At 43.8% G+C, this 27121-nt stretch overlaps 1 protein-coding gene across 4 annotated transcripts; it reads left to right on the forward strand.

The window, feature by feature from the left end:
• The first annotated feature begins 4328 nt into the window (after positions 1-4328).
• Positions 4329-26502, forward strand: AMMECR1L (AMMECR1 like). 4 transcript variants are annotated; one of them, XM_042954069.1, is made up of 8 exons: positions 4329-4639; positions 6201-6310; positions 15022-15466; positions 17833-17943; positions 18254-18368; positions 19035-19125; positions 21100-21196; positions 22884-26502. In XM_042954069.1, the coding sequence occupies exons 3-8, from the start codon at positions 15060-15062 to the stop codon at positions 22993-22995; spliced, it is 933 nt and encodes a 310-aa protein (XP_042810003.1). In that variant the 5' UTR covers positions 4329-4639; positions 6201-6310; positions 15022-15059; the 3' UTR covers positions 22996-26502. The 4 variants fall into 4 exon arrangements, with proteins under 4 accessions (XP_042810003.1, XP_042810004.1, XP_042810005.1 ...); XM_042954070.1 differs by lacking the exon at positions 4329-4639 and adding an exon at positions 5184-5855; XM_042954071.1 differs by lacking the exons at positions 4329-4639; positions 6201-6310 and adding an exon at positions 13989-14415.
• Positions 26503-27121: the final 619 nt, after the last annotated feature.

Consider the following 27121-nt stretch of genomic DNA (forward strand, 5'->3'; position numbering starts at 1 on the left):
AATTTTTGGGTTACCTCAAAATCAACTTTATTCTTTTAGACTTCTAGCATCTGTATAACCAATTCCTTGTATTAAGACCCTTTTGTTTGAAATGCCTAGTGTGGTTTCTATTTCTTGGACCTTAGTCAATATGGTACTTGGTACCAGGATTATTTCCCACCTCCTGGAACACATGTGACTTTCTAATGCATCACAAGTACTTGCCATCTCCTCATCACGTCCATTCAGCAAAATGTCACCAATGTAATGGATCGGTGTGATGTCCTGTGGAATGTCAGGAAGACTAAGTTCTCTTCAGGCAAGATTATGGCAGAGAGAAGGATAGGTGACATAACCCAAGGCTAGACAAGTGAGGATGTATTGCTCTCTCTCAAATACCTCTTTCCTAACTGGATTCTGATGGATACAATAGCCACTTATAACCACTGCAATTCAAGGATGAACCACACTGAGGTTGCAAAAAACATGAGATATTGTAGAAAGTCTTAAATCCCTAGACTCAGAGAAGGGAACAAGATTTTAAAAATAATAATGCTGGATAGACAAATTGTGACATATTCGTATTGAATGGCCCAACAGTCTATACAGCAAAGAAAAAGAATGAACATACCTGCACCTAACCAGAGAGATGAATTTCTGTGACATAATGTTGAACAAAAAAACCCAGGCAAAAATGAATACATACTGTATGGATCCATTTCTATGACATTCAAGAACAAACAAAACTATTTCTGGTGATATAAGTCAAAATAATGGTTGTCTTCTGAAGGGGGATTAGCACCTAAGTGAGGGCACATGGGAGATTTCTGGACTGCTGGATATTTCTACATCTTAATTTAGATGGTGATTACATGGATATATACTAATGTAAGAATCAGCCAACTTATACACTTAAGGTTTGTGCATTCTATATGTGCATGTTACATCTCAGTAAAAAAGTAGTATAAAAGTTTCAGTACAGACTAGACATTAAGAGTATTTATAGAATAAATGGATATGTGACTTGAGCTTTCCAACTTGGTTTCATTTATTTCCACCAGTAATAACTAGAAGTTTAGAAACTTTTTGAATTGTGTACCAAGTGACATCCAGTTTAAAAATACAATTTCTCAGAATAATGTGGTTTAACTCTACCACAAACAAAATACTGTGGGTCTTGTCAGTTTATTTAAACTATTTTGTATTTCTAATACTCAACCCATGTAGACATTTGTATACAAAGGTAAAGATTTTATTTTAATCAGATTAGTATTCACCACCCTTTTAAAGTGCCCAACTGGACTTGTTCTGTGGAGGATACACAAGAGACAGGCACTATCTCCGAAGGAGTTACAGTCTCTCTGTACCTGCCTTTTCTGGAGACCAGAGCACAGATTCAGACTCTGTATTTCCTACTAAGACCAGACCCATGTCAATCTGGAAAGGGGGACAGATAAAATCTGTGCAACCCATCAAGATCTCTTGTGAAAGCTTATTTCCTGACTACTGGTTGACAAATGCCTTTAGTGCATCGAAGCTGAGAGAATGTGTATGTCTGTTGTACAGGCCAATTTCATGTTTATCACTACACCCTAATACTAATAAGGTTCACAGTTATTGAGCATCTGTGACCTGCTAGTCCTATAATAGCTTCATATGTGTAAACTTATTTAAATCTCACAATAACCTCAAGTTACATAATGCTGCAATCCCCATTTTACAGATGATAGAACCAAGTCATTGACATTAACTTGCTCTAGGTTCAAAGGTATTCAGTGTCAGGGCTGGAATTTGAACACAGGCTGATTCCAGAATGCACTCTCTTAATCATTACCATGTACAATTTTTAAATTGAGATATAACTGTCATATAACATTGTGTAAGTTTAAGTTGTACAATCTGTTAATTTGATACATTTATATGTTGCAATATGATTACCACTACAGAGTTACATAACACCTCTACCATATCACATAATTATTTCTTGTTTGTGGTGGGAACAATTAAGGTCTAGTCTCTTATGTTACCATATATTCTTAGCCATCTAAGGTAAGAAATGATGGAAAGCTGTGCATCTGGAAGCAGGTGATTTGAGCTATTTTAATAGAGCAGTGCAGTTATATCACAGCAGACTAGGATGACATTTCAGGATCATGCAGAGAGCTTGAGCTACAGTTCCCTTTCCCAACTATATTACATTCCTGCTGCTTGCTGGATTGTTTCTTCACTTATTCAGGTTACAAATAATTAGTGCATGCCTCTTATGTACCAGGTTTTTGTATTTTGTATGGGAAAAGAGAAAACAACTAAGACAGCCTCTTCCCTATTTCTGGCGTATATTGCCCTCAGCTTCTTCTTCCTAGTCATAATTTCATTCTGCTTATCTTTGCATCAGTTTAAACTGTTGCTTACCGATGGAAGTGACCCCAAAGTGACTTTTTAAGAGTCCTGACCTTTTTTGCCTTTTGGCATCCATTAACAATGGCCACATCCGAGTCCTAGCTCTCAGTAAAATGCCTTTTTTGACAGCTCAGCGCAAGGTTTGTTTTTGTTTTAATTTGGGAGTGTTTCAAATCCGACTTAGTTCCATCATTTACCTCCTGACAGCTTGATAACGAGGGAGCAATAACTCCCTTATCTGTGGGCTGTTTAATGACGATATAGTAGCGCCCTGGGAGCAATAGACTAAGGCCCTTTCCAGATGCCGTATTTTAAGACTTTCAGCTGGAAAAACCTTCACTATGTGAAATTTATTCGGATTATTTTAAGTCAGGATTTTGTCTTCTGATTTAGAAACAACAAAAAAATTGACCGCTGGCTTGCTGCCTCCTAGATTTCTGGCTGGGGGCCATATGATCATCTAATTTGTAGTTTTTCAGGCAGACAGAGGTTAGAAACAGGCAAAAGTGGCCTCAACAGCAGATAAATGTGTCAAGACTGTGACAGTAATTGTGAAGACTGCTATAGAAATAGCTTTTTTAAAGTCACCTCCTGTTCTACAAAGCATAGCTGTCTGTTCCTTTCCCTGTTGTCCTTCGCCAGGTTCCCTTCGACAGTTAGGTCCAAGAGACTGATACTCAGTTTCCTCGGTTTTTGTTGCCGACAGGTAATTATGCTAAAAGTCTGTAGTAGTAGATCTTATTATGCTTGAGTACATTATGCATTCTAGAGCAGAAGGTTTTTGCTGGAAAGCTTCACTGTCAGATATGATTTGCATTTTTTACTAGATGCTTTCTTTGCTCCTTGAGGACAAACATGTTAAGGATTCCTTTGTGCATAAACAGAATAGCAAAACACCAGTCTATCTGTGGGCTCGAGTCTGTGTTCTTAACAAGACTGGCATTGCTTCAAAACAGGGCATGCCTTTGCTGCAGGACCTAGATGCAGTTTGTGTTTGGAATGGTGAGGGTGAGGGAGCAGGACAGAAACTTCGTGCAACTCCATCTTAACTGAAAACAAAAATGCCAAGCCCTCAAATCAAACCAAATAGTAAGTATTGGAAACTAAAATCACTTACTTCTAATATTTTCTAAAAATGTTTTCTATTGGTCTTTTTGAGCCCCTTGCCCTGATAAGTGCTGAGGAATATGCTTTTACTGTGCCTACGGAATAATCCTGTCCTGTGGGCAATTGCACTGAAGTCATCTCCAGCCTGGGAATTCAGGGATTCAAGACAGAGAGACGGACTCCTGACACCAAACGCTGGGTGTCGTTTGCCCTTCTCCGTCCATGAGGAGGCTGGCACCGAACCTGGAACATCTCCCGCGGCCCTGGCCTTGGTCAGGGGATAGTCTTCATTTACGCTGCCCTGAGCTGCCCCTTCTTGGTTGCTTTTGAAGGCTGTGGCCGAATCGGCTTGGGCGCTTGGGAAGAAAGGCTGTGGGAAGCTGGGTGTCTGTCCGCCTCTAACTCGGGTGAGGGCCAGACACCCCAGGAGGGCCTCTGCGCGGACAATGCTGCCCGCCCGGGCCCGCACGAAATCTCCCGGAGCACTCCGCGTCCGCTCTCAGAGGCCCGGGCGGCCCGGCGTGCACTGCGCCGGCCGACTGTGCGGGTCTCCGAGCGGGTCTCCGAGCGGGCAGAGCGTGACGCCCGGTTACGAGGCCGGCCGGCGCCTTTGGATCCGCTCCGCGTCCTCTTTTTATTGCCAACTCCCTGGGACTCGGCCCCACGAATGGAAAGCAGCCCTGTAAATTCAACCCCGTAGAGTAGGCGCCAGCCAATAAAATGCGCAGACCCGGGGCACGTGACAGTAGCGGGGCGGTGCTCTGGCGGCTCCCTGATCTCTATGGTTTTCGCGGCTCGCTAGAGGGCGTGTGGTCCACTGGAGGACTCCCTACATTCTTCCTCCATTACCTCACTGCCTCCGGTGGCTGCTGGGATACTGGAGGACTCGGGTCCCGGCTCGACTCAGTCCTCCAGCTGCCCGGGGAATACCTCTAGCAGTTCTTCCCTGCCGCCACCGCCGCCCCGCCGCTTCCTCCTCCGCCCGCCCGCCGGCCTTCTTCGCCCCGCCCCGTCCGCGCCGCGCGTCCGGCCCGCCCGCGGGCCCGCTTCTCTCGGGAGCCCCCACCCAGGCGCATGGCTCCATGAAGCAGGAGGAGAAGGTAGAGCGCGAGAGGTCCCGTCCACCCCGGCTGCGTCTGGGCCAGGAGAAAAGGTGGGAAACTCGGGCTGCGCCGCGCCCTCCTCTTCCTCCTTCCCCGCTGGGCCCGGCCTCCCTCGGGCCTCAGCCGCCCTGCCCGCCGGGCCTCCTTACCCGGAGGCGAGTGGAGGGGCCCGGGACGGGGTCCCTGGGGTCAGGGGCCAGGGTCCCGGGGCAGCGTGGGGGAGGGGCTCCCTGGCGGCGGGGTAAGTGGGCGGCCAGGCGGGGCCTGCGGGCCTCGTGTCCGGGCCGGGGGCAGGGGGGTCGGGAGGCAATGCTGGTGAGGGGTGGGCGGCCGCCCCTGCTCTGGGCCGCGAGGTGAGGCGAGGCGAGGCGAGACTCCAGCTCCTTTCTGCACTCCCTCCAGGAAACAGTCTCGGGTCTGTGTAAAGTTTGGTGGTCTCCGGCGCCGCCTGGCGGCCCCCACCCACTGTCCCGCCGCCCCCTCCCCCGCCCGGCGTCTGGATTCCACCCCCGCGGCTCGGCCCTCTCTGTCCTACCCGTCGCCCCGGCATCTCCCCAACAACCCCCAGCGCCCCGTACTCTCCCTCCCCACCCCCTTTTTTTCTTACCTTTCACCTTTCTCTCTGCCTGCTGTGCCCCTCCCCGCTCCGGCCTCTCCTTTCCCCACTCTTTCTCGTCCTTTTCTTGCCTAACTCTTTTCACGCGCACGCTCTCTCCTGTTCCTCTTCTCCCTCTTCTCTTTTTTCCCAGCCCCACCCTCACTCCCTGCTTCCTTATCCACCCGTAGCCCCCATTTCCATTATCCCTCCACCTTACACTCTTTGGATTTTAAGCTTCTCTCTCCTTCCCAGGCTGTGGGTTTTGCCCTTCATTCCTTGTCCTCCTCCCTCCCCTGTCCTGATCTGAACTCCTCACTTTGCCACACTCCCTTACTCTTATCCCTCTGGGCCTATCCTCTTTCACTGCCCTCTCCTTGGATAGTGTGGGTGGGGCTTGGAGTCTCCTGTTTACATCTTTGGGAATAGCTTAATTTTGTACTGGGGGGGTGGGGGAGGTGGGGAGAGTTGTTAAAGGATTGTGAAGAGATTTGTGCAAGACTAATAGTAAGGATGGATGACTCTTACCAACAATTATCATCTCCACCTGGGATGACAAGATGGCCTGTCCTCAGGACCTTGGCATGCTGTCCAGTAATTCTTCAACACCATCTTTGCAGAGAATTTGGGACTATGCTTGTATTCTGAAACCAGTGGAGAGCCTTGAAATGGTATATCTTGGCCTGAGAGCAAGTTTTGATCTAAATAAGTGGTGGAGGAAGTTTTAATGTGTGTCTCATGTTCAGGTTCAATAAAACCTTTGATCCTCACTGTCCTCCCTTCTTGGTGATGACGCCAAGGATGAGGTGATTCAGTGCATGGGACTGCCATTGCTGCCTTATATTTAGATTTTGAAATGTTTTGAAGTAGGGAGAGCCTGTTCCCTAGCTGTTGTTTTCTTTTTTTGTTTTTGTTTTCTAGAAATTGCTCTAGGAGTTGTAATTTTTCACAAGCCTTATCTCACCTCTGGACTGACTTGATTTTGTTCATTCACTACCCCTGAATTTCTGTCTTAGGTACAGGAAGAAGGAATGGAATCGGAAGGAAGAAAATTCATTTCAGAGACAAAATAGCTCCCCTCCTCTGTTATAGCTGTACCCCTGGCAATAGAAACTGTCTGCTTTCAGTGAGTATTACCTTGGACATACTTAGAATATTTAGAATTTGTTGCTGTTATTGGTTTTAGCCCTGTGCTAGGACATTAGGATGTAGACTTTTTCACTTGTATTTTTCTGCTTCCTTGAGGGGGTCCTAATGTTGATGGAGTTCCTTCCACTTGTCCTCTTAAAATAAATGTGTAAAGATGAACTTGTTTTCCATAATCCCATTAGAGTGACCTAGATGGTGGTATAGTAGTAGTACACTTATTCTTTATGTTTTTAGTACATAAGTCTAGCTCCCACCTCTTCCCAAATTACTCATTTTTTTAAAACAACCAAAGATCAACATTCAGAGGTTAATGCAGTTCCTGATCAAGGTCAATTATTGGGTCTCTTCTATACAGTTATAATCTTCAGAGAGTTTTGGAACATTTTGCCCTAAATCTGCTATGGTGATACTGTTTTCTGGAAAAATTTTTATTACTGCTGTGTCCCCTTGAGTGTATTAATTGTGGTATGCATACACTTGTAAGATAGCGTTTTTCACAGTTCTTCACCTTATTGGAGCCTCGTAATCCCTCCGTAAAGGAGGCAAAGGGCAAATATTTTCATTTTATAAATGAAAGAACCAAGGCCCAGAAAGATGTGGCACTTTGCCACAGATCACATAGTAAAGGAAGGGGAACTAAAAACAAAACTTTTGACCCCTGTGGGTTTTTTTTAAGCTACGTTGAAATGAAAATCTGTAGCCCTGTGCATTTTTGTAAATCTGTAAATTTTAAATTTAAATTTTATGGGTAGATCTGTATTTTGCATGGAAAATTTTCACACAGCAAGTGTTTGGATATGTGTACGCGTGTATGTTGAGGTTTCAAAAATATAGAAGTGATTATTTGAAATGATTACCAGAATGTTTGTGGGTTTTTCATCTGTTTCTTGGAATAGTTACATAAGTAGGCCAGAATTACAGTTCAGGTGCCATTTCCCTACTCATACCACATAATTATTAAATTGAATTTCAGTTCAACTCTCTGTGTCACAAAGGAAACAACAACCCATTCCTTTCTGTATAAAGCTTGATTTGAACAGACATTGGGACACTACATAATAACAACAAAAAGCAGGCACTCCTTTTTTCTTTGCCTCTTTCCTATCTCCCAGATCTGCTTTCTTTGTTATAAGGTCATGCTCCCCAGTAAGCTGTTTTGAGGCTTGTCTTCAAAAGGTGAATCCAGATTTTTTTTCCCCAGGCTTTTCTAGATATTTTAACTTGGTTTTTGTTCAAAATCTAACTACTTTGACGCAGTATTTCCATTAGTACTCAATATATCAAGACTTTTACAATAATAGCATATTTAGCAAGTTTCATCTCCTTGCAGTGTATATATGTAAGCTTAAAAGAGGACTCTGGTGGAATAAAACTATGTACAACTCTCAAAGAGCCCAGTATTCATACTTTGTATTTTTTGGGACCTCACTGTGAACAGAACAGTAGATGATTTATTGGAAGCCATTGCTCTCCAAAGAGGAAGAGCATCAAGGTCATTAAAGTAATAATTTCATGTTAATAATAAGATCTTTTTTGACTACAAGGTAGTTATTAATAGAATTTTATTATGAGGGCATTTATTTTCCTAGAAATTGTAAGAATTCTAAGCTATGTTATTTTTATAACATACCCTACTTACATTAGGTAGTGGTAGTATTAATCATAGCAGACACTTGAATAAATAATAGTTAATGTGCCAAAGAATGTTAGATGCTTTTCATGTGTTAGTTATTGAATGGTTACAGATAACCTTCTGTGGTATCAGGAACCTAAGTCCATAGACATGTGACAACCTTCCTGAGTTTGCATAGCCAGTACATGACAAGTCTGAGTTAGAATTTGAACCTAGACTGTAATCCAAAGCCTAGGCTCTGCCCTCTGATGTTTGGAGCTGCTCTGTGAAGATGTCAGTGAACTTAAGGAGCCTTGGAAGGGAGGAGGGCTATCCTGTCCTCCAGCCAGATCAGTCAGGGTATCTTCACATCTTCCTCTCCATAGTGGTCTCCACACCTTTATAAACATCAGAAGTTTGGGGCGTCTGGGTGGCTCAGTCAGTTGAGCATCCAACTCTTGATTTTGGCTTTGGTCATGATCCCAGGGTTGTGGGATCCAGCCCCACATTGGGCTCTGTGCTGAGTGGGGATCCTGCTTGAGAGGATTCTTTCTCTCTCTCTTTCTCTGTCTCAATCAATCCTCTCCATCCTCTGCCCTTCTCCCCCTGCTTGTGCTTTGTCTAAAATAAGTAAAATGTAAAAATATATAAGTAAATAGACATCAGCAGTTTATGAGACATCATTTGTATTTACTCCTGAAATGATAAATTGTTTCTCAAGCAAATAATGTTCCAGTGGGTAGCTCTTAAAGCACCCCGTCATTTAAAAACAAAAAAAAATTTCTCAGGTACAGTTCAGAAGCTAGGTATGGCCTGTTAAAGGAAAGCCTTGAATCATCTTAAAACTAAATACCTCCCAAGGCTAAGTCCAGGACTAACCAGTGACTGTTGTGTTTTAGCAAAGAAAACCGCTACAAGCATAAATCAAACCAAGAAGTTAATTTAAGAGATATTTGATCTAATTTGTGGAATGAATTGGACACATTGGCTATCCATTTAGCTGTGAATTAAACCATTCCTTGGTTTAGGCTGAATAGAGTTGACATTGTTGATAAGATTTGTAATTCAGCTGCCTTCAGCTTCTGACGCACTCCACAGTCAACACCTCACAGTGGAACCAAGGATCTAAAGACTAGTTTGTGCCATAAGCATTCTTTTTATAAAAAAGACAAACTTTAGGTGGCTCATTTAGTTGAGCATTTGACTCTTGATATCAGCTCAGGTCTTGATCTCAGGGTTGTGAGCCCCGTGTTGGGCTTCGCACTGGGCGTGAAGCCTGCTTAAAAAGAAAAGATGAACTTCAGTGAAATTACCAGATTTGTAGGTAAGACTGTTGGTGTGTATACTATATGCAGGGACTGTGTTAGGTGCCGTGAAAGAAAACACAAATGCCGCAGCCTCTGAGACGGAAGGCGATGACGAGCTCAGTGCTGGCTGGGACAGAAGCGTAAGCTCCCCAGCCCAGAGCAGCAAAGCACTGCTCCGCTTCCCCAGAGGGAGGAAGAGCTACCATCCAGCTTTTATTGTGGAACCTAATGACAGCAGATCCTTTGAGGGTTGTGTGTCAGGGAGGGCGTGGTGACTTTTTCAGCAACGAACATACTTCAATGTATTTGATGCTTGTTAGGTTAGGAGATCTTGAAAGAAGAGGTAAAACCATGATTCTTGTTCACTTTTCCAGCTTTTTGTGGAAGTATAGTTATTGTCTCCCATCTGGTGGAAATCAAGTTTTAACTTGTTCATTCTTGTTGACTGGTCTAAAATGGACAGGCAGTAGGAAAATGAGATCAGCGTTGCTGGCTTTTTAAGTGGCCCTTCAGGGGCACCTGGGTGGCACAGTGGGTTGAGCATCCAGCTCTTGATTACAGCTCAGGTCGTGATCTTACAGTTTCATGAGTTCTCGCTGGCCTCACGGAGCCTGCTTGGGGTTCTCTGTCTCCCTCTCTCTCTGCCCTCCCCTGCTAACACTGTCCTCTCTCAAAATAAAAAAAAAATTTTTAATTAAGTGGCTGTCCCTTCAGTTTAGCTTTGAAAGAGTAACCAGCTGAAGGCGTGGAACCGTCTCTGTGATGTATGTGTATACAAAGGTGGTTGATGAGCCCAGTGCTGACTGGATTTTGGGAGCATTGTAAGCCACCCAGCCCAGAGCAACTTTTTACACTCAATTCCAGTTATTTCAAATGAACCAACTTCATAGTATCCATTCAGGAATGTTTCTGCTCAAAGTACCATCATTGGTAGTTTTCATGAGATTTGGGAAAGGTTAAGAACAAATGCACACGCGGTTTTAGAAAAGATAGAGTATGCCATTAGGGGTATTTGGTTTTAGCTGGTTAGTCTGTTGTATTGAAATGCTGTTCTGAGATCTCTTAGGCTGTACTCTACAAAGCCAAACTCTTGGGGAAATGAGTGACTCTTTGGTCATTGGAGGACAGTCCTGGGAGTGGAGTCTGAGACTGCTTAGTTGTGGTGAGATGGCCCACTTTATTGGAGTAGGATTAAAAGCATCTCAGAGAGGGGCGCCTGGGTGGCTCGGTTGGTCGTCAGACTTCGGTTCAGGTCATGATCTCATGGTTTGTGGGTTTGAGCCCTGCTTCAGGCTTTGTGCTGGCAGCTCAGCTTGGAGCCTGCTTCAGATTGTGTGTCTCTGTCTCTCTCTGCCCTCTGCTGCTTGTGTGCTATCTCTCTCTCTCTCTCTCTCTCTCTCTCTGCCCTCTGCTGCTTGTGTGCTATCTCTCTCTCTCTCTCTCTCTCTGTCTCTCTCTCTCTCTCACACACACACACACACACACACACACACACAAAATTAAATCTTAAAAAAAAAAAAGTCTCATAGAAAAAGTTTTGATGAGGGGCGCCTGGATGCTGGATGGCTCAGTCTGTTGGGCATCCAACTTTGGCTCAGGTCGTGATCTTGCGGTTTGTGAGTTCAAGCCCCGTGTTGGGCTCTTTGCTGACGGCTCAGAGCCTGGAAACTGCTTCAGATTCTGTGTCTCCCTCTCTCTGCCCCTACCCCACTTGTGCGCTGTCTCTCTCTGTCTCTCAAAAATGAATAAATGTAAAAAAGAAAAAGAAAAAGTTTTGATGAAATTGATAAATAGGGTTGATGTTGTAAATATGTATTCACTCCCAGCACTTTGGTTTACTTTACATTCTTTATCTGTAATTCACTTGTTATTTGCCTTATGCTGACAGAATATGTAAAATATTGGCCCCCTTAAAAACATGTCTTTGTAATGATTCAGTAGGAGGGGAGATAGAGTGAGTATGTAGACTATAGATGAAATAAGATTAGCCATATGTTAAAAATTACTAAAGCTGGTTATTTGGTTCATTACACTATCCTACTTTATGTTTGAAAATTTTTATAGATTGAAATTTATAGAACAAATTTTTGAAGAAATACCTTCTCATGTATTTTTGATGCAAAAAATCTAACAACGCCTTTGGTCACTAATTGAGAATATCGATTGAATTGTTTCCTTAGTGGCCTGCAGAGAAATGCTTGGGCCTAAGGAGCCACAAGATTTGGGTTGGTTCTATTGATTTCAAATCGTAGTTTAGGTGTGGGGAGTTGTTGAATGTAATCACTTGGTATCGGTTGTGATCGTGCTCCATGACAGAGCAGTGCTTGTACATGGTGGCACAGAGGCAGAATCTTCCTAGGCTTGAGTTCACCTGCCTGCCTTGGCCTGGTTTGAAATCCTTTCTGTCGCTCCATTGTGGGGTGTTTCACCAGTCAGGTAGCAGATGACACCTGCTAAGGAACACCTGAGTTGCCACCATGTCATGACATTTCACTCTTTCTTCAGGTGTGCTTTGGTGCAGTGAGAATGAGGAAACGTACCTTTTTTTGACTTTTGTGTTTCATCCCTTCTCTTTGCTGCTTTGAACTTTGGGGCTTTCCGGACACCCTGTTAGAGCTCCAGCTCTTTAGAGGTAGTTCTGCTGCTTCATTCAACCTGTGTCTAAGCCCCCAGCCCACAGTGATACACAAGATAGAAAGTCAAGAGGCCGGTGACATCCACTGTGGAATCAAATGACAGTGACAGGGGCACTGGTAATTTTCAGGGTCATGGCTTGAGATCTTGGCTTTCAGCTTAGGTCGGTTTTTTTCCTGCTCCATTTTATTTTTATTTCATTGAGTTTTATTTATTTATTTTTAGTAATTTCTGTTCCCAATGTGGGGCTTGGACCCATAGCCCTGAGATCGAGTCGCATGCACTTCCAACCAAGCCAGCCTGGTGCCTCTCCTGTTCCGTTTTTGTTGGCAAGATTCTGTGAAGTATTAGGTTTGTTTTTAGTATACGCTTGAATGTAACTTGTTTTTTTTATCATACCCTTAAGAAATGACTGAATCCAGTGGATATTATTGGCAGGCGTCATTCTTCTTTGTGGCTGGTGGAAGGACCCAGGCCTTGGAGTCTGACAGATAGACTGTGGTCCAAATCCTAACTCTGCCACTTAGCAGCATGCTATCTGGCTTTGGGCAGGTTATCTTGCTTAGTAAGCCTGAGGTTCCTCATCTATAAAATGATGGTTACATTGCCTACCTTGCTGAGGATTTGAGGTTTTGAGTATTTAATGAAATCCTGTTTAAAGAGCACCTGTTCAGAGTAAGCACTCCTCTAAGTGCTGAGTGCCTAGCAGTCCTGGCCCTCTGGGAATTTCCATCCTAATGGGGCAGTTGAACAAAAACCCAAAGTGATAAGAGCAGCTAAATGTATTATCACCTAGTATATGGCAGGCACTGTTTCAAGTACTTTATTCGTATTAAGCTCATTTAATTCTCCTAAAACCCCATGAGGCAAGTATTATTGTTGTTCCCATACTGAGGAAACTGAGTCATGGGGACGTTGATCCTGGAGGAACCTGAATTTGAACCCAGGCCATTTGGCTCTGGAGGCACTATTTTTAAGAAAAATGTTCTCTTTTTGTTTTTTAAATTTTTTTAATGTTTATTTATTTTGAGACAGGGACCAGGATCAGGGGAGGGTCATAGAGAGAAGGAGAATCCCAAGCAGGCTCCCTCTTAGGGCAGAGCCTGACATGAGGCTTGAACTCATGAACCGTGAGATCATGACCTGAGCCAAAATCAAAAGTCAGATGCTTAACTGACTGAGCCACCCAGGTGCCCCTGTTTTTTGTTTTTTGTTTTTAATTAGAGAGTGTGCATGCACAAGTTGGGGAGAGGGGCAGTGGGAGAAACAGACAGAATCCCAAGCAGCCTCCACGCTCAGTGCAGACCCTCATGTAGGGCTTGAACCCACGACCCTGGCATCATGACCTGAGCTGAAATTGAGGATTGGATGCTCAACTGACTGAGCCACCCAGGCACCCCTCCCTCTTGTAACAGTCTAAACAAGACAGTGACATCCACGTTCAGAAACAAACTTGTCATTGGGGCTTTTATTGTATCAAGTACCTAAGGTTTTCTCAAAAAGAAGCTGTTTTCAAGTGAGACATTGAAGTGTACCAGCTATTATCCTCAGCTACAGACAACTTTCATCACACTAAGAATTGCCCTAAATACAAAAATCTGTATTTTGCTATGGATTAGCATATATCAAGAACATAAATAATACTTGTGAAATTTTTGTGTCTCAGCCTAAAGTGACGACTTGTTTGTGTAAAAATAATGGCATTGCAAATGGGCATGTAAATATCTAATTTGATTTAAAAGTTTGTAGAATTTACAACCAAAATACCGTATTATATAGAGCATTGCCTAAAAAGGCATATATCCAAATCACAGGAAAATTTAAGTATGCTTTTCTCAAGGCAGCAGAATTTTACAAACTTTGATATCATCACTATTGAAATAACTAGGATTAGGGTACCTGGGTCACTCAGTCGGTTAAGCGTACAACTCTTGATTTTGGCTCAAGTCATGATCTCACAGTTTGTGGGATCAAGCCCCATGTCATGCTTTGTGCTGGCAGCGTGGAGCCTGTTTGGGATTCTCTCTCTCTCTCTCTCTCTCTCTCTCTCTCTCTCTCTCTCTGCCCCTCCTCTGCAAACATGAGTACTCTCACACAAAATAGGTAAATAAACATTTTTTAAAAAAAGAATTAGGATCTGTTTTCCTGATTCGGTTGAGTCAGAGAAAGGATCTTGGTCGTGTTATAACTATGCATTTTTACCTCTGGCTGTTTAAGAAAAAAACTTAGTAAAAAACCCTTCATTCCTTCTGTTCACATCATCAGATGGGATGTTCTGATTTTCTCGCTTGTCCACTGCCACACGTTGTTAGGCTGAGTGGCTTTGCCTGCATCTGCCTCGCTGTGACAGGGAGGAAATGGCTACCTCACAAAAGGCCTCTGAAGCTTAGGTCATTTCTGTGAATAAAGGTTCCTACTAAGTTGTAGCTTTTTTTGAATTGGAGTTTTGAAAGGATAGAGAGATGTGTAGAAATTGGAGTGAGTTCAGAGAACCAAAGAAAATGAGCAAGGCATTGGAGAGCGAGAGCTGTGAGGACAGAGGGTTGGGAGCCTTGTGTTGGAAGGCGTGCTCTTAGAATGGCAGCTTTTCATATTCACTAAGGTCTAGGGCCAAAATCACACAGATAGATTTAGGTTAGTGATGAGTAAAATGCTGAAAGGATGTGGTCAATGAGGAAAAAGCATGAAAGTCCTTCTGGGGCTCTTTAAAAATAGGGCGGTCTAATTTGGAGGTTCTAAAAAGGTAGAGAAGACAATGATGAAGAATCTGACAGGTCCAGTGCTGTCTTGCAGTCTTGAAATGTCCTCATCCATTTTCATGATGGCTGCCATCCCATCCTTCTGCCCCTGGGAGTCCTGGGCAAGAGGGGCTGTAGTTGCCTGCCTCTGTCTGTGATGATCATAAGCTTTATGGAAAGTGAAAAATAGTGATTCTTTAGGAAAAGGTTAGGAGTCCCTGGCCTGGAGATCAGGGTCTTCCAGTTGTGTTGGTCTGAAGCCTTTTGTGACCTGGTGACCTGGATGAGAAAGAGGATTTGATGACTCTTACCCTCTCCATGTAGACCCTGTCTTTTGGTTATTTTCTCCTTTTAACTAATCTTTTGAATTAATGCTTAACCTTTCTCTTGTTGTTAGGGTTCTGCAGCATTCCAGACCTCGAGCACTGAATCAGGATGGGAAAAAGACGTTGTGTTCCTCCACTTGAGCCCAAGTTGGCAGCAGGCTGTTGTGGGGTCAAGAAGCCCAAGTTATCTGGAAGTGGAACGCACAGTCACGGGAACCAGTCCACAACTGTCCCCGGCTCTAGTTCAGGACCTCTTCAAAACCACCAGCATGTGGATGGCAGCAGTGGTCGGGAAAATGTGTCGGACTTAACTCTAGGACCTGGAAATTCTCCCATTACACGAATGAATCCCGCATCGGGAGCGCTGAGCCCTCTCCCCCGGCCAAATGGAACTGCCAACACCACCAAGAACCTGGTGGTGACTGCAGAGATGTGCTGCTACTGCTTTGATGTCCTCTACTGTCACCTCTATGGCTTCCCACAGCCACGACTTCCTAGATTCACCAATGACCCCTAGTGAGTAAATCAGGTACAGGGGACAGTGAGAAAGGCGTGACGACGTCTTTCTTGGGTCGTTCTCTTGAGATCCTGTACTTCTACAAAGCTTTGGCATCATTTGGGCAGAGGGTAACAGGATTAGGACAATGAGAAATGTCCAGGCATAGCTAAAACGGTATCTGGATTCAGGAGTGGAAGAGGTCTTCATTATGCTTGAAGGAGGTATAGGCTTGTTTTTAAGGTCATGTTCTAGAAATCAGGAGGATTTTGTTCTTGGTTCTTCTGTTGGTTTGTTGGTTCATATTGCAGTGGGTAGGAAGCCACACCATCACATCACTGTGGACCTGGATGTTGAAGTTCAAGTGAATTGGATGTGTCTGAGGGCCAGGCTGGAGACTAGGAGCTGTGATGCTCTTAAGGAAGGTCTCCTCACTTTGTTGGTAATCCCACATGGCTGCTGGTACCCCGCCAAGAGTGTCAGAATCTGCTTTACTGTTTTCAGTTCAAGACTCTGTTATTTGTCCCAAGCTGTCTCAAGGTGTCAATGACTTAAATGAAGAATATGCAGGAGCGCCTGGATGGCTCGGTTGGTTAAGCGTTCTGACTCTTGATTTCAGCTCAGGTGACGATACTATGGTTCATGAGTTTGAGCCCCACATCGGGCTCTGGGTTGACAGTGTGGAGCCTGCTTGGGATTCTCTCTCCCTCTACCCCTCCCCTGTTAGTGCCCACACATACTCCTTCTCTCTCTCTCAAAATAAATAAAAATAAAAGGGAATATGTATAATGTGAAGAAATTTCATGCTGGTGTTTTCTTCTTCCTCAGAATTGGAAGCAGGTCTGAGGTGGCTTTAGTTTTTTTTCCTTTTTTTTTTTTTCTTTTGCCTTAATGTTTATTTATTTTTGAGAGACAGAGCATGAGCAGGGGAGGGGCAGAGAGAGAGGGAGACACAGAATCTGAAACAGGCTCCAGGCTCTGAGCTGTCAGCACAGAGCCCCACATGGGGCTTGAACCCACAAACCGTGAGATCATGAGCTGAGCCAAAGTCAGACGCTCAGCCAACTGAGCCACCCAGGCGCCCCTCTGAGGTGGCTTTAAAAGCACTGAAGAGATGCTTTTGGAGCATTCATTGACCTAAGATCATTCATTCCTCAACTGTTAATGCCATATTGGGGCAATGCATAGCCCCACTGGGCAGGGAGTGGAGAGGTATAAAGAAAAAATCCTCCCTCTTGGGAGACTTACTGAGTTGGCAGATCACACACACAAAGCTAAATAGTGTGTATGGCACACTGGGCAGAAAGAGAGGGGAGGTTATACCTGTGTGATTGTGTCAGAGGAGAGCAAGTATAGAGGAAAATGTTCTAACTTTTTAGGGAAGTATTGCCATGGGATACCATGGTCAGAAAATTCCTGACTGAACATGTGGAGATTCTGAGCTTTTATCCTAGTGGGATCAAATGTGTCCCTAGCAGGAGACAGACATAGATTTGGAAGAGTGGGTAGTGGCTGCAGCGCTGTAAGGTATGGGCTGTTGTATTCAGGGGCTGATCTTTCCATCCTGCAGACAGTGGAATTTTTGAGGGGTTTTGAGTAGGTTTTGGGACAGGAACTTCGGCTGCTGCTGTTCAGGTGTTTATTGGAGGAAAAAGATAGGTGGCAGATCTGCTTCCTAACGGTGATCAGAGTAGACAGCTTTAAAAATTTAAGTTGCTTTTAGAAGTATTTTGCTCAATCTAAGAACTAAGGGCATAGACATAGAGAAGAATCTCAGGAAGAAGAGACAGCCCTGTAACCTGTTGGTAAAATATCTGTTCCCATCAATCTAGTGTAGCCTGATAAAGCAGGACTTGGCCTAAAAGCAGAAAGTGGCAACTTCCACTAATAACAAGCTTTCTTAAGGATACATTGTTTTTCTTTTCCAAACATTTATGAGCAGGACCAGGGGCAGAAATAATTAGGAGAACAGTGTGGGGTCGTGGGGAATGGAGAGGACATATGCAGGTTGTGTCTTCATGAAGGATGTAACTGGGAAACATGGACACTTCTAAGAATAATTAAGAGGAGAAAGATATGGAAAATTAGAAGAAATGGAGTCCTGGGCAGAGGAAAAGGAAAATACCCCAAACATATGTCAAAGTGAACTGAACCATAGGCAAGGAGCACAGGAAGGGCAGAGAGCGCCTCCCTTCAGGCTGCCGTGCTGTAGTGTCCTCCCGTCTCCATCTGCATGGTTCCCAGGAAGCCAGAGTCCTTCAGGTAGCTGCAGTTCAGGTAACAGTCCTTTTGGGGAATAACCGAAATGAACAGGGCAAAAGCAAAGCTTTGTTCTTATCCATAATTGTTTTGGGGCTGGAGAATGTTTTTTGTTTTGCTTTTTTAGTCCGCTCTTTGTGACATGGAAGACAGGGCGGGACAAGCGGCTTCGTGGCTGCATTGGGACCTTCTCAGCCATGAATCTTCATTCAGGACTCAGGGAATACACGTTAACCAGGTAATGACACCAGACATAAGCTGTGCAGATAAATTGGCTAGAATTGAAAAGAACTACCTGACTTTATTTCTTCTAAGTGGTAAAAGTTTGAGTGTTCTTCTTTTGGTAATCAGGAAATGTGGGGCCTTAATCTGGTGAGTCACTAATCAGTTCAAGTGTAGACAGTTAATAGCATCATGTTATTTTTAGCACGTTAGTACAGATGGGTAATCAATATTCTCTGCATAGCTCAGGGTTCATAAGTATTTGGGCATATAATGTTGGCTCCTAACTCCAGAGCAGCCTCACTTCTGTTTTCTGTCCCCTCCAGTGCACTTAAGGACAGCCGATTCCCCCCCCTGACCCGAGAGGAGCTGCCCAAACTTTTCTGCTCTGTCTCCCTCCTTACTAACTTTGAGGATGCCAGTGATTACCTGGACTGGGAGGTGAGAACAGCCGCATTTGGAACTCTGCATCTCTCGTTGCATTTGGGTTCGGGTTAGTACATGGTAATGTATCTCCTTCATTGAGAGAGGGTATAAGAATGTAAAAGCTGAGTTTAGAAGCAATTGGGGGCCATATAGGGGATAAGAAAGGTGCTGTGATCTTAGAATTAGGGAAGAAATGTGAAGTCTTTCTTTTCTTGTGTCTTCCCAGTCCATTCTTTTCCCTATCCTTCTCCCACTCCTAATAGAAACTGATATTGGGGATAAAAGAGAGCATTTCAGATCCTTCTTGGCCAGCCCTTGAGTAAAAAAGTTGTTGTTCGGAGCCATATGTGAGGAGTCATGAACCTAAATCAAAACCCTGTGGTATGTTTAATGGAATAGATTAAAAGTGGAATATTTAAGATTATTGGATGAGCTATTGAAAGAATGTATTTCTGCAACCCTCATACTCGGGAGAGGTGGCTACAGGTAGACTCACAGCTTCCCTCAAGCTGAAGTTACTTCGGCTTCAATAGCTGAGGAAAGAGTTAATCACGAAGAGTAGCAGGTTCTCCTTTTCTCAGACCTGGATTGAGCTGGTCAGGGGACAATGTCAATTAAGTGTGGATGACTGCAGTTCCATTAGAATAAGTAAATGCCATTTATTGGTTATTTTTTCTGTAGGTAGGGGTCCATGGGATTCGAATTGAATTCATCAATGAAAAAGGCGTCAAACGTACAGCCACATACTTACCTGAGGTTGCTAAGGAGCAAGGTGAGTTGGACAAATGGAATCTCAGTGAAGGATACTATTCACACAATTACCATGTAAAGGCAGGAAAGTGGAGTGTTGTCTTTCAGCCCAACTGCAACTACAAATGAGTGCCTTTCTTCCTCTTACCATCTATCAAGTCTCAGGGAATGAGAAATAAACTCCCAAAAAGATGCAGGAGCTGAGGGTTTCCTGGGTGGCACAGTCAGTTAAGCATGACTCTTGGTCTCGGCCCAGGTCACGGTTTCACAGTTAGTGAGTTTGGGCCATGCGTTGGACTCTGCTGATGGTGTGGAGCCTACTTGGCTCTCCCCCTCTCTGCCCCTCCTCCATTAGAGCATGCATGCGCACGTCCACGCGCGCTCTGTCTGTAAATAAATAAACTTTTTAAAAATTCATAAGAAATAATTTTTTAAAAAGATGTAGGAGCTGAGGAAGAAGAGAGGTTAAGACTTCCCTTACCCCCTAGTTTCATTTCTTGGTGAAAAATTTTGTTTTTTGGCCCCCAAAACGAGTAGTATTTGTAGCAGAATTCCAGTAATCAACTGGATGATTTTATGGAGCTCATTGTAAAGTGAAGTTTCCTGTATCACTGGGTTTTGAACTTTTGGTCATTAATTATTGAACAATGTTATACCTGGATAAAGGGAAAACATAATCTTCCCTCTTCCGCTTGCTCTCTCTCTCTCTCTCTCTAAGAACTTAGTAAGTTCTTATAATGAGACAATAAAGGTAGGAGGTGGGTTAGATAGGTTTTCTCTTTAAAAGAATATTTAGAATACCTTTCAATGTTGCCTCTGTGTTCTGTGATACATAATTCATTTTTCTTTTGGGACACCTGGGTCACTCAGTTGGTTAAATGTCCAACTCTTGATTTCCGCTCAGGTCATGATCTCATGGTTTGCAAGATCGAGCCCCGTATCAGGCTCTGCGCTGATACCAGGGAGCCTGCTTGAGATTCTGTCTGCCTCTCTGCCCCTCCCCCTAGTCTCAAAATAAATAAACTTTAAAAAACGTATTAAACATAATTTACTTTTCTTTCTCTCTTCTCTTTGTCCCTTTCTTCTTTCTTGTCTGTTTTTGAAAATAATATGTAAAACACAACAGTATTTGTTGGATGTGAACCTGGAATAGAGAAAAATAGCCATTTCAGTGTATCGATGAACTAATTATGTGGAGAGTGATTGCCTTATTGGTTTACATCATGGTTGTGTTTAAACTTTTTCAAAAGCATTGTGGATGTAGCATAAAAAGGAAGCCTTTTAGCTACCTTAAGGTCATAAGTCTAACATTTCTGTATAAGGAGGCACACCATAAATACTTCCTAACAGTGAGATGTGGTGACAGTATAGATAAATAATGAAATTACTTGTGCCGTTTGAAAATTGGTTGATGTAATTTAAAAATTGGGGGTAATTTTAGGGGTTTCTTTTTGGTTTCCAATTTTGATACATTTGACTTTATTAAAAATGTACAGAAATAACATAATATATGTGTGAAAAATTTTCCTGTCCTTCATGAAGGAATAGCTTCCCTCCTGCTATCAGTTCTCTGTAATAGAAAACAGGACTTCTAGAAATCATCAAAATAAAGGAAGGGCCACACAAAGAAGTATAGACGACAGAATTTGAATTCTCTTCTCCCACAGAACAGTCTTAGTTACCAGCACTAGTCCAGCAGGCAGGTCTTAAGTTGAGACTATGTTTGTTGCTAGGTAATTATGCTGGGATCACATCTGACAGGAAAGACACAGAGCAGAGGGCCTAGGGACAGCCGTTGTGTGTGTTGGGTTTATCATCTCACATCTCAGGTTCTACTTGGACTGTCAGTGAGGCAGATGGGGCTCTAGGGATGTGGGGACAGTATCCAGGGCTCCCTTTGACCGTAGCAGACTTGGCGGCTTCTCTTCTCTTCATGTTAGAACATGCCCTACTCTTGTGTCATCAAGCACTGACCTCATTGTGCCTCTCTTCTCAGACTGGGATCAGATCCAGACAATAGACTCATTGCTCAGGAAAGGTGGCTTTAAGGCTCCAATTACCAGTGAATTCAGAAAAACGATCAAACTCACCAGGTAAACCCACTGTTTCATTTTCTTTGTCACTTTAATTTAGTTGGGGTTGGATGGAGGATACTTGTGATGGAAAGGGTTAGAAAAGATTTTCTCTGCTAATGTCCCTAAAGAAGTGTGGGTCAGGTTTAAGCTGGGAGGAAGTAGTGGCAGCAGAAGCAAAGACTCCCCAGTGTCTTGGGCATCTCTGCAGCTGAAGTGATGGCAGAGCTGGAGCAGAGTTTAGGCCACAGTCAGGTGGTGGGTGTCTTTGCCAGACCCAATGGTTGGGAGGCTAAGAGGGCAGACTGAGGCCAGGAACAAAGGCTCTCAGCGTAGAGTTCCAGGGTCAGTTGAAGTCACATGCAGTCAGGTGGCAGGGGATACAGGTGGAGTGTTAACAGGATAGTCAGTGCTTTTTACAGAGGGTTCCAAGAAAGGCCGCACCTGTTGGGGGAGGTTGCCTCATGTGGTAGAATGCACATGGTCTTGGAGTCTGAACCCCAGCTCACCACTGCCTAGCCATGACCTGAGCCGGTTACTTACTCTGCCTCTTTGAGGGGGAGGGGGACTTTGCTGTATGTAAGAAATGAATTATAATTCCTTGGGGTTGTATTAGATGTGGTAAGGTAATGTATGAAGAATTTCTAGCACAGGGCCAGGCAATAATTGTAGGTGGTCAGTAGATGTCGGTTCTCTTGCCATCCCTACTGAAATCGGAAACACTGAGAGGTTTAGCTTCTGTGGGCTTCTGTGGGCCTCTGTTGGCCCCTTCATCTGTAAAATACTGAAAATCATATACTAACCTCACAGGTCTATTTGGAAGATAACCCAGTGTTTTTGAAATGCTTTGGATTCCAAAAAAAAGAAAAACTTCAAATACAAAGCATTATTATTATTATTATTATTATAATTTATTTGAACAGCCATTTCCCTGTCAAAATTCAGGAATAATCACCTTGCAGTGGAGGAGTGATTACAGTGGGAAAGAGATGGCTCTGGGTAAGGATTGTCACACCCAGCTCCTGTGGTCTGTAGTAGGCTCCATAGGTTTGTAACACCCCATGCTTCGCATCCTGACTCATGGCTCTTTCCAGAGCAAAGCCAAAGTGCTATGAACTCTGTTCTGATGACCCTGTGATATGATATGGCATATTCATCTGGGAATTGAGACCCGTCCTATATAGCCCCAGGATCCTTTAACCTGCTGCATCAGAATTTGACCCAGAATTAGGTATCTGTGCCCCTTTTAGTTATCAGTAACTTGTTTGTTGCTTTTCTGCAAATTGAGGTTGCATTTCTGTCAAATTTATCACATCTTATGCAGTAGATATGCAGTTTGCACTGGGCATTGGTATAGCCATCTTCCAATCTGCCACCCGCGTAATTTGACCTTGACATTCTTCATCCAGACCCCAGTAGCAGATTGCTTAAGAGCAGCCTGACGATAAGCATATGTAGTGTTTAAAGGTGGGATGTGCAGAAAATACATTCTCAGGGGTGAATTGTGATTGTGCTTTTTCATCTTGTTCATTTGTAATAACAACATTGTTTTCTTGTGCTGTCTTTCATTTTCTGTAAGTAAGATTGCTCTTGGTCTTCCATCTTATTCTTTCAAAATGTGGAATAAGCTTTTGGTTTTCTCTGCTGAGTGACTTTACAAAATGAAGGGTTTGAGGTTCCTAATACCCTTTCCTGTTTCCTTATACAGGTACCGAAGTGAGAAGGTGACAATCAGTTATGCAGAGTATATTGCTTCTCGACAACACTGTTTCCAGAATGGCACTCTTCATGCCCCGCCCCTCTACAATCATTACTCCTGACACAAGGCTGCATGACCAGTCCCACCCCCCTGTGGCCACCAATGGCTATGACATCATTGGAGCAGATGCCTCCTCTTCCTGGTCCAGTTACTTCTATTACTGCACCATTTTATGATGCTAGCTTCCGTTGCCAAGTCTGCCTCCAGCTGACTGAGGGGGGGGGCAGGGTTATACTGAATGAAACAGAACTTGAGGGGCCCAAGCCTTATCTCAGCCTTTCCTCAATATGGGGTTCCGTTGGATTGGGGCTCCTCCGTGACTAGTGAGAATTACCGTGTGGGTTCAGAAGACCCTTGGCATGCAGGTGCCACTGGTGATTTGCCGCCTGTGTGTTGGCCACACAGTGGAAGCTGGAATTGGTGGTCCATGAAGGCTTACCCCACACGCACCCCTACAGCCTCCCCAGATCAAGTAGGTGTATTCCCCTGGCAGTCTGGGCAACGGAGACCAACAAGAAACATTTTTAGGTTGTTTTAAATTCCTTTTTTAAACTTCCAGTTTATTGCGTACCAAGAGTTGATCACAACCTCCATGCTTCATAAGTGGACGCCATGTTAGGGTTGAGCGTGGGCACCATGAGTCCTCTAAGGCTCTTGGACAGAGACCCACATCAAGATCGGAAGCCCTTTGGATGGCGTTGCAGATCTCATTGCTCAATTAGCCTCGAAGGTTTTAATTCTCATCCCACTCTCAGTTGGATTTTCTGGCACTCTTCCTGCATCGAGTCTCCTGGTATTGAACAGAGCTCTGTGGTGTAGCCTGCTGAGGACTGGACTGGGATGCCCGTGGGAGGTCCCGAAATCATCGCTGCGTGCAGTGAGAAAGGAGAGACCTCTTCCTTACCACCCGGCTACCTCACTCCTCTACTGGTAGCAGTGCCTATAGCTGGATCTAGGTTCTCAGAAGGCATAGGTGTTCAAACAAGCACTTGGGTCGGGCTTCTAGAAGGACACGTTGTCATAGGAAAGAATCCAGGGTCTCCACGCTGTTTTCTTTTCAGGCAGACATCCTGAGGGACCTTTAAGCAGAGGAGTTCCTTGTCTAGTTTGCCTGTAGAAGTGGGAAGACTGTTGCTGTTTCAGTCCTTTCCAGGACTTTAGAACAAAGCTGTGTAATTAACAAGATGAATCTTTATCTTGCCTAACATGCTGGGACTCTTCGCCCCACCATGGTAAAGTTCCAAATAGCTCATTTTATTCTAGGTCATTCAAACTTTCATGTGGCATATTTATCCCTTCCCCATTGTTGCTGATTCCAAATAGCTGTCAGCAAGTTTCTCCTCCCTCTTGCCTGTTCTTCACTCATTTGGTGGCAGAGTTCATTGAAGCTGGGGACTTGGAAGATGCTTTGGAAACATTGTCACAGAGGCACTGCTGAACGGATTCACAGGAAGAGGTGGCCAGTTGGAAGAAAGGACCCGGAGGGTGATACACTGGTTTTCAACAACATGCTCAGAGAACTCTTGAAGTGGATTGGGTGTCAATCCGGTGAACACAATTGTTTTGATTTAATTTATTTTTAAAGTTTATGTGGTGATGGTGTGGCTTTCCAAAATGGGCAAATATCCAAATCAAAAGAAATTTTGAGTTTTCTTCTGCCAGGAGTGGGGGAGGGGGAGCAGGGACATAATCCAAGAAATGACACACATGCCATTCTAGGCATTGCTGTCTTGTTTCCTGGAAAAAATGGATGAGGGTGAGCAGATTGGCTCGGTACCATCCTCTGCTGTTCGCGAGGATCTAGAACGTGCAAGGGAAGCGGGCGGACGGCGGGGTGGCCAGGTCAGGCCACACCACCCCACCTTACTGTTGTGCTGCGTTCTCGCATCCTGCCACTTGTCCCTTGCGAGGTTAATGAAAAAAAGCTTTTGAAGATGAAGGGATTGTTTCGTGATTTCCTGCTGCTGAAAATAATAAATGTTTTGTTACAAACAAACGTGACGATAGTTACTCTTAGGTGCCATGGATTGATGTCAGGGTGGTCAGCTCTGGACTAAACCACCCACCTCCAATTTGTACAACAGTATTGATACATAGGGCTACACTCATTACTGTTCAAGTGTTCTATGTTAAAAGTTGTGTTGAATTTCTAAAGATTAAAAAAAGCAAAAAAATTGGTGCTAAACTTTCATCCCTGAGCACGCTCAGTGAGACTGGTCATGCAAGCATTTACTACAGTGCCATGCTCTTCAAGCCTGTTTTTCTTGTGGAAATGTTGCCCTATTTGTCTTCCCCAGTGTATAGTATGTTTTTTATTTTGTTTTACTGAGGGTGGGGTAGGATACCTGCCATTTATGAAAATGAACAGAAAACTTAAAAACCCACGAAATGGGGAAAAAATCAGTGCACAAGAATTGGGCTGGGTATGCCCAGCACCACACTGAAGTGGGCTCAGTGGTTTTGGAGTGAAGAAGCCTTACTCCCTGCACATTCCCTCATGCTCCCATACAAGTCCAGCAGTGGAGATGCTCGAGTCCCTCTGGCCTTGTCAGGGGGACTCAACGAGTCGACCAAGGAAAACTATTTGGCCCCATAAGAAATGCCACTGTCAGTGTCTGTCCTGAATGGGGCCTAGTCAGGAAGCAGTCTGGAAGTGTACGATCACAGTCACTTCATGAAGATGTGTGGCAGGTGGCTCTCAGGAAAAATACTAAGTCTGGATCATCCATGTGGCAGCTTTGCATGGGGAGATGACGGCTCTGAACTCGAACTGAACTACCTTCCACGCGCTTGACCAAAGCGGTGGTGAGGGTGGCCAGTACATTTGGTGTGAGTGGCAGGTGTAAAGAGAAGGGAATGTTTTCTTCTTGGTGTTGTTCACTTTGTCTTCGGGCTGCTCAAGCTGAACAGTAGGTAACCGCTGTGAAGGAACCAGCCCACCTTGGCCGGTTTGGTTCAGAGTTCGTTTTACCCCTAGCTGTGAGTGCCTTTTGGTCTGGAAAGTTGGCTTGTCTCATAATACCCACAGCTAGGACATTCTCTCTGTAATTATGAGTCGTCCCTTGTTTTACGTTAACTAAGAGAATGTCTTTGATCACTAGGATTTGTCAGTGTTGGATTGTTTCCACTGTGAGGTTCTTAAACTTTTTTGCTTCATAATATTAAAGCAACTCATGTTAGAGACCCTTTCAACATGAAAGGTTTGTAGTTGAGACATTACATATATTTTATTGTTTATAATAAAAATCATCTATACAGAAGTCCTGGGTGTTAATTTTAATATTTGCACAAGACCTGTTTTCCATGATGTGTTAACACCTACACTTTCACTAACTGTTGATGCTCTTTTCTATCGAGATTCTGGAGCCTAGGGAGCTATGTGTTCGTTTTGTTTATTTTCATTCTTAACTTCCCTGAAGCAAGAGACTTTGTATGGCCTTCAGTGCAAAGACTTCAGACCAATTCTTTGTATTACACTTGGTTGCCTCTTGGCTATATAACTTCTGAGTGCAAATCATTGAACTCTTTAACGAAGTATTGTAGAGAATAAATCATAATGGGTAAAAACTGTTCTTTGTCCTGCCTTTTTTTTTTTTTTTTTTTTAGAATAGTAGTACCATTCATCTTTTTAAGTTTATTAGTGTACTTATTTAAGTAATTTCTGCAACCAACATGGAGCCCCAACTCACCATCCCGAGACCAAGATTCACACATTCTTTGGACTGAGCCAGCAGACGGTGTTCAGTCAGCCTGCATGGTTGCATGGTGTCCATCATGATCCTCATTGTATTTTTTTATTTACACTTGCATTTTTTTGTGGGGCTGGTAGCAGTGCCACTGGCTTTTTAGAACCAATTTCCTGAACTGAGGTTCATGAACCTTTTAAAATTTGGATTTTTCTAGAAAGAAGGTTCATAGTTTTCATCAGATTTTCTTTTATAACTGATATTATCAAAAAAACTAAAAGCAAGGGGTCAGGGCAGTAATGCTCTAACTGAAGCTATCATTTGGTGACCTTAATCCAAGCAAAAACCCTGGGACATACTGGTGTGGTCTAACGTTGTTGTGTTTGTTTGTTTGTTTTTAAGTTTGTTTATCTTGAGAGAGCATGAACCAGTGAGGGGCAGAGAGAGGAAAAGCAAGAGAATCCCAAGCAGGCTCCGCATTGTCAGCACAGAGTCTGACGT

The sequence above is a fragment of the Panthera leo genome, chromosome C1 (assembly GCF_018350215.1).
Source record: "Panthera leo isolate Ple1 chromosome C1, P.leo_Ple1_pat1.1, whole genome shotgun sequence".
Lineage (NCBI taxonomy): Eukaryota > Metazoa > Chordata > Mammalia > Carnivora > Felidae > Panthera > Panthera leo.

Excerpts from the sequence above, each read along its gene's own strand:
- AMMECR1L (XM_042954069.1), top strand. The coding sequence starts at position 15,060 with ATGGGAAAAAGACGTTGTGTTCCTCCACTTGAGCCCAAGTTGGCAGCA. Across the intron at positions 15,467-17,832 it reads AGATTCACCAATGACCCCTA|TCCGCTCTTTGTGACATGGA; the intron begins GTGAGTAAATCA and ends TTGCTTTTTTAG. Across the intron at positions 17,944-18,253 it reads AGGGAATACACGTTAACCAG|TGCACTTAAGGACAGCCGAT; the intron begins GTAATGACACCA and ends TGTCCCCTCCAG.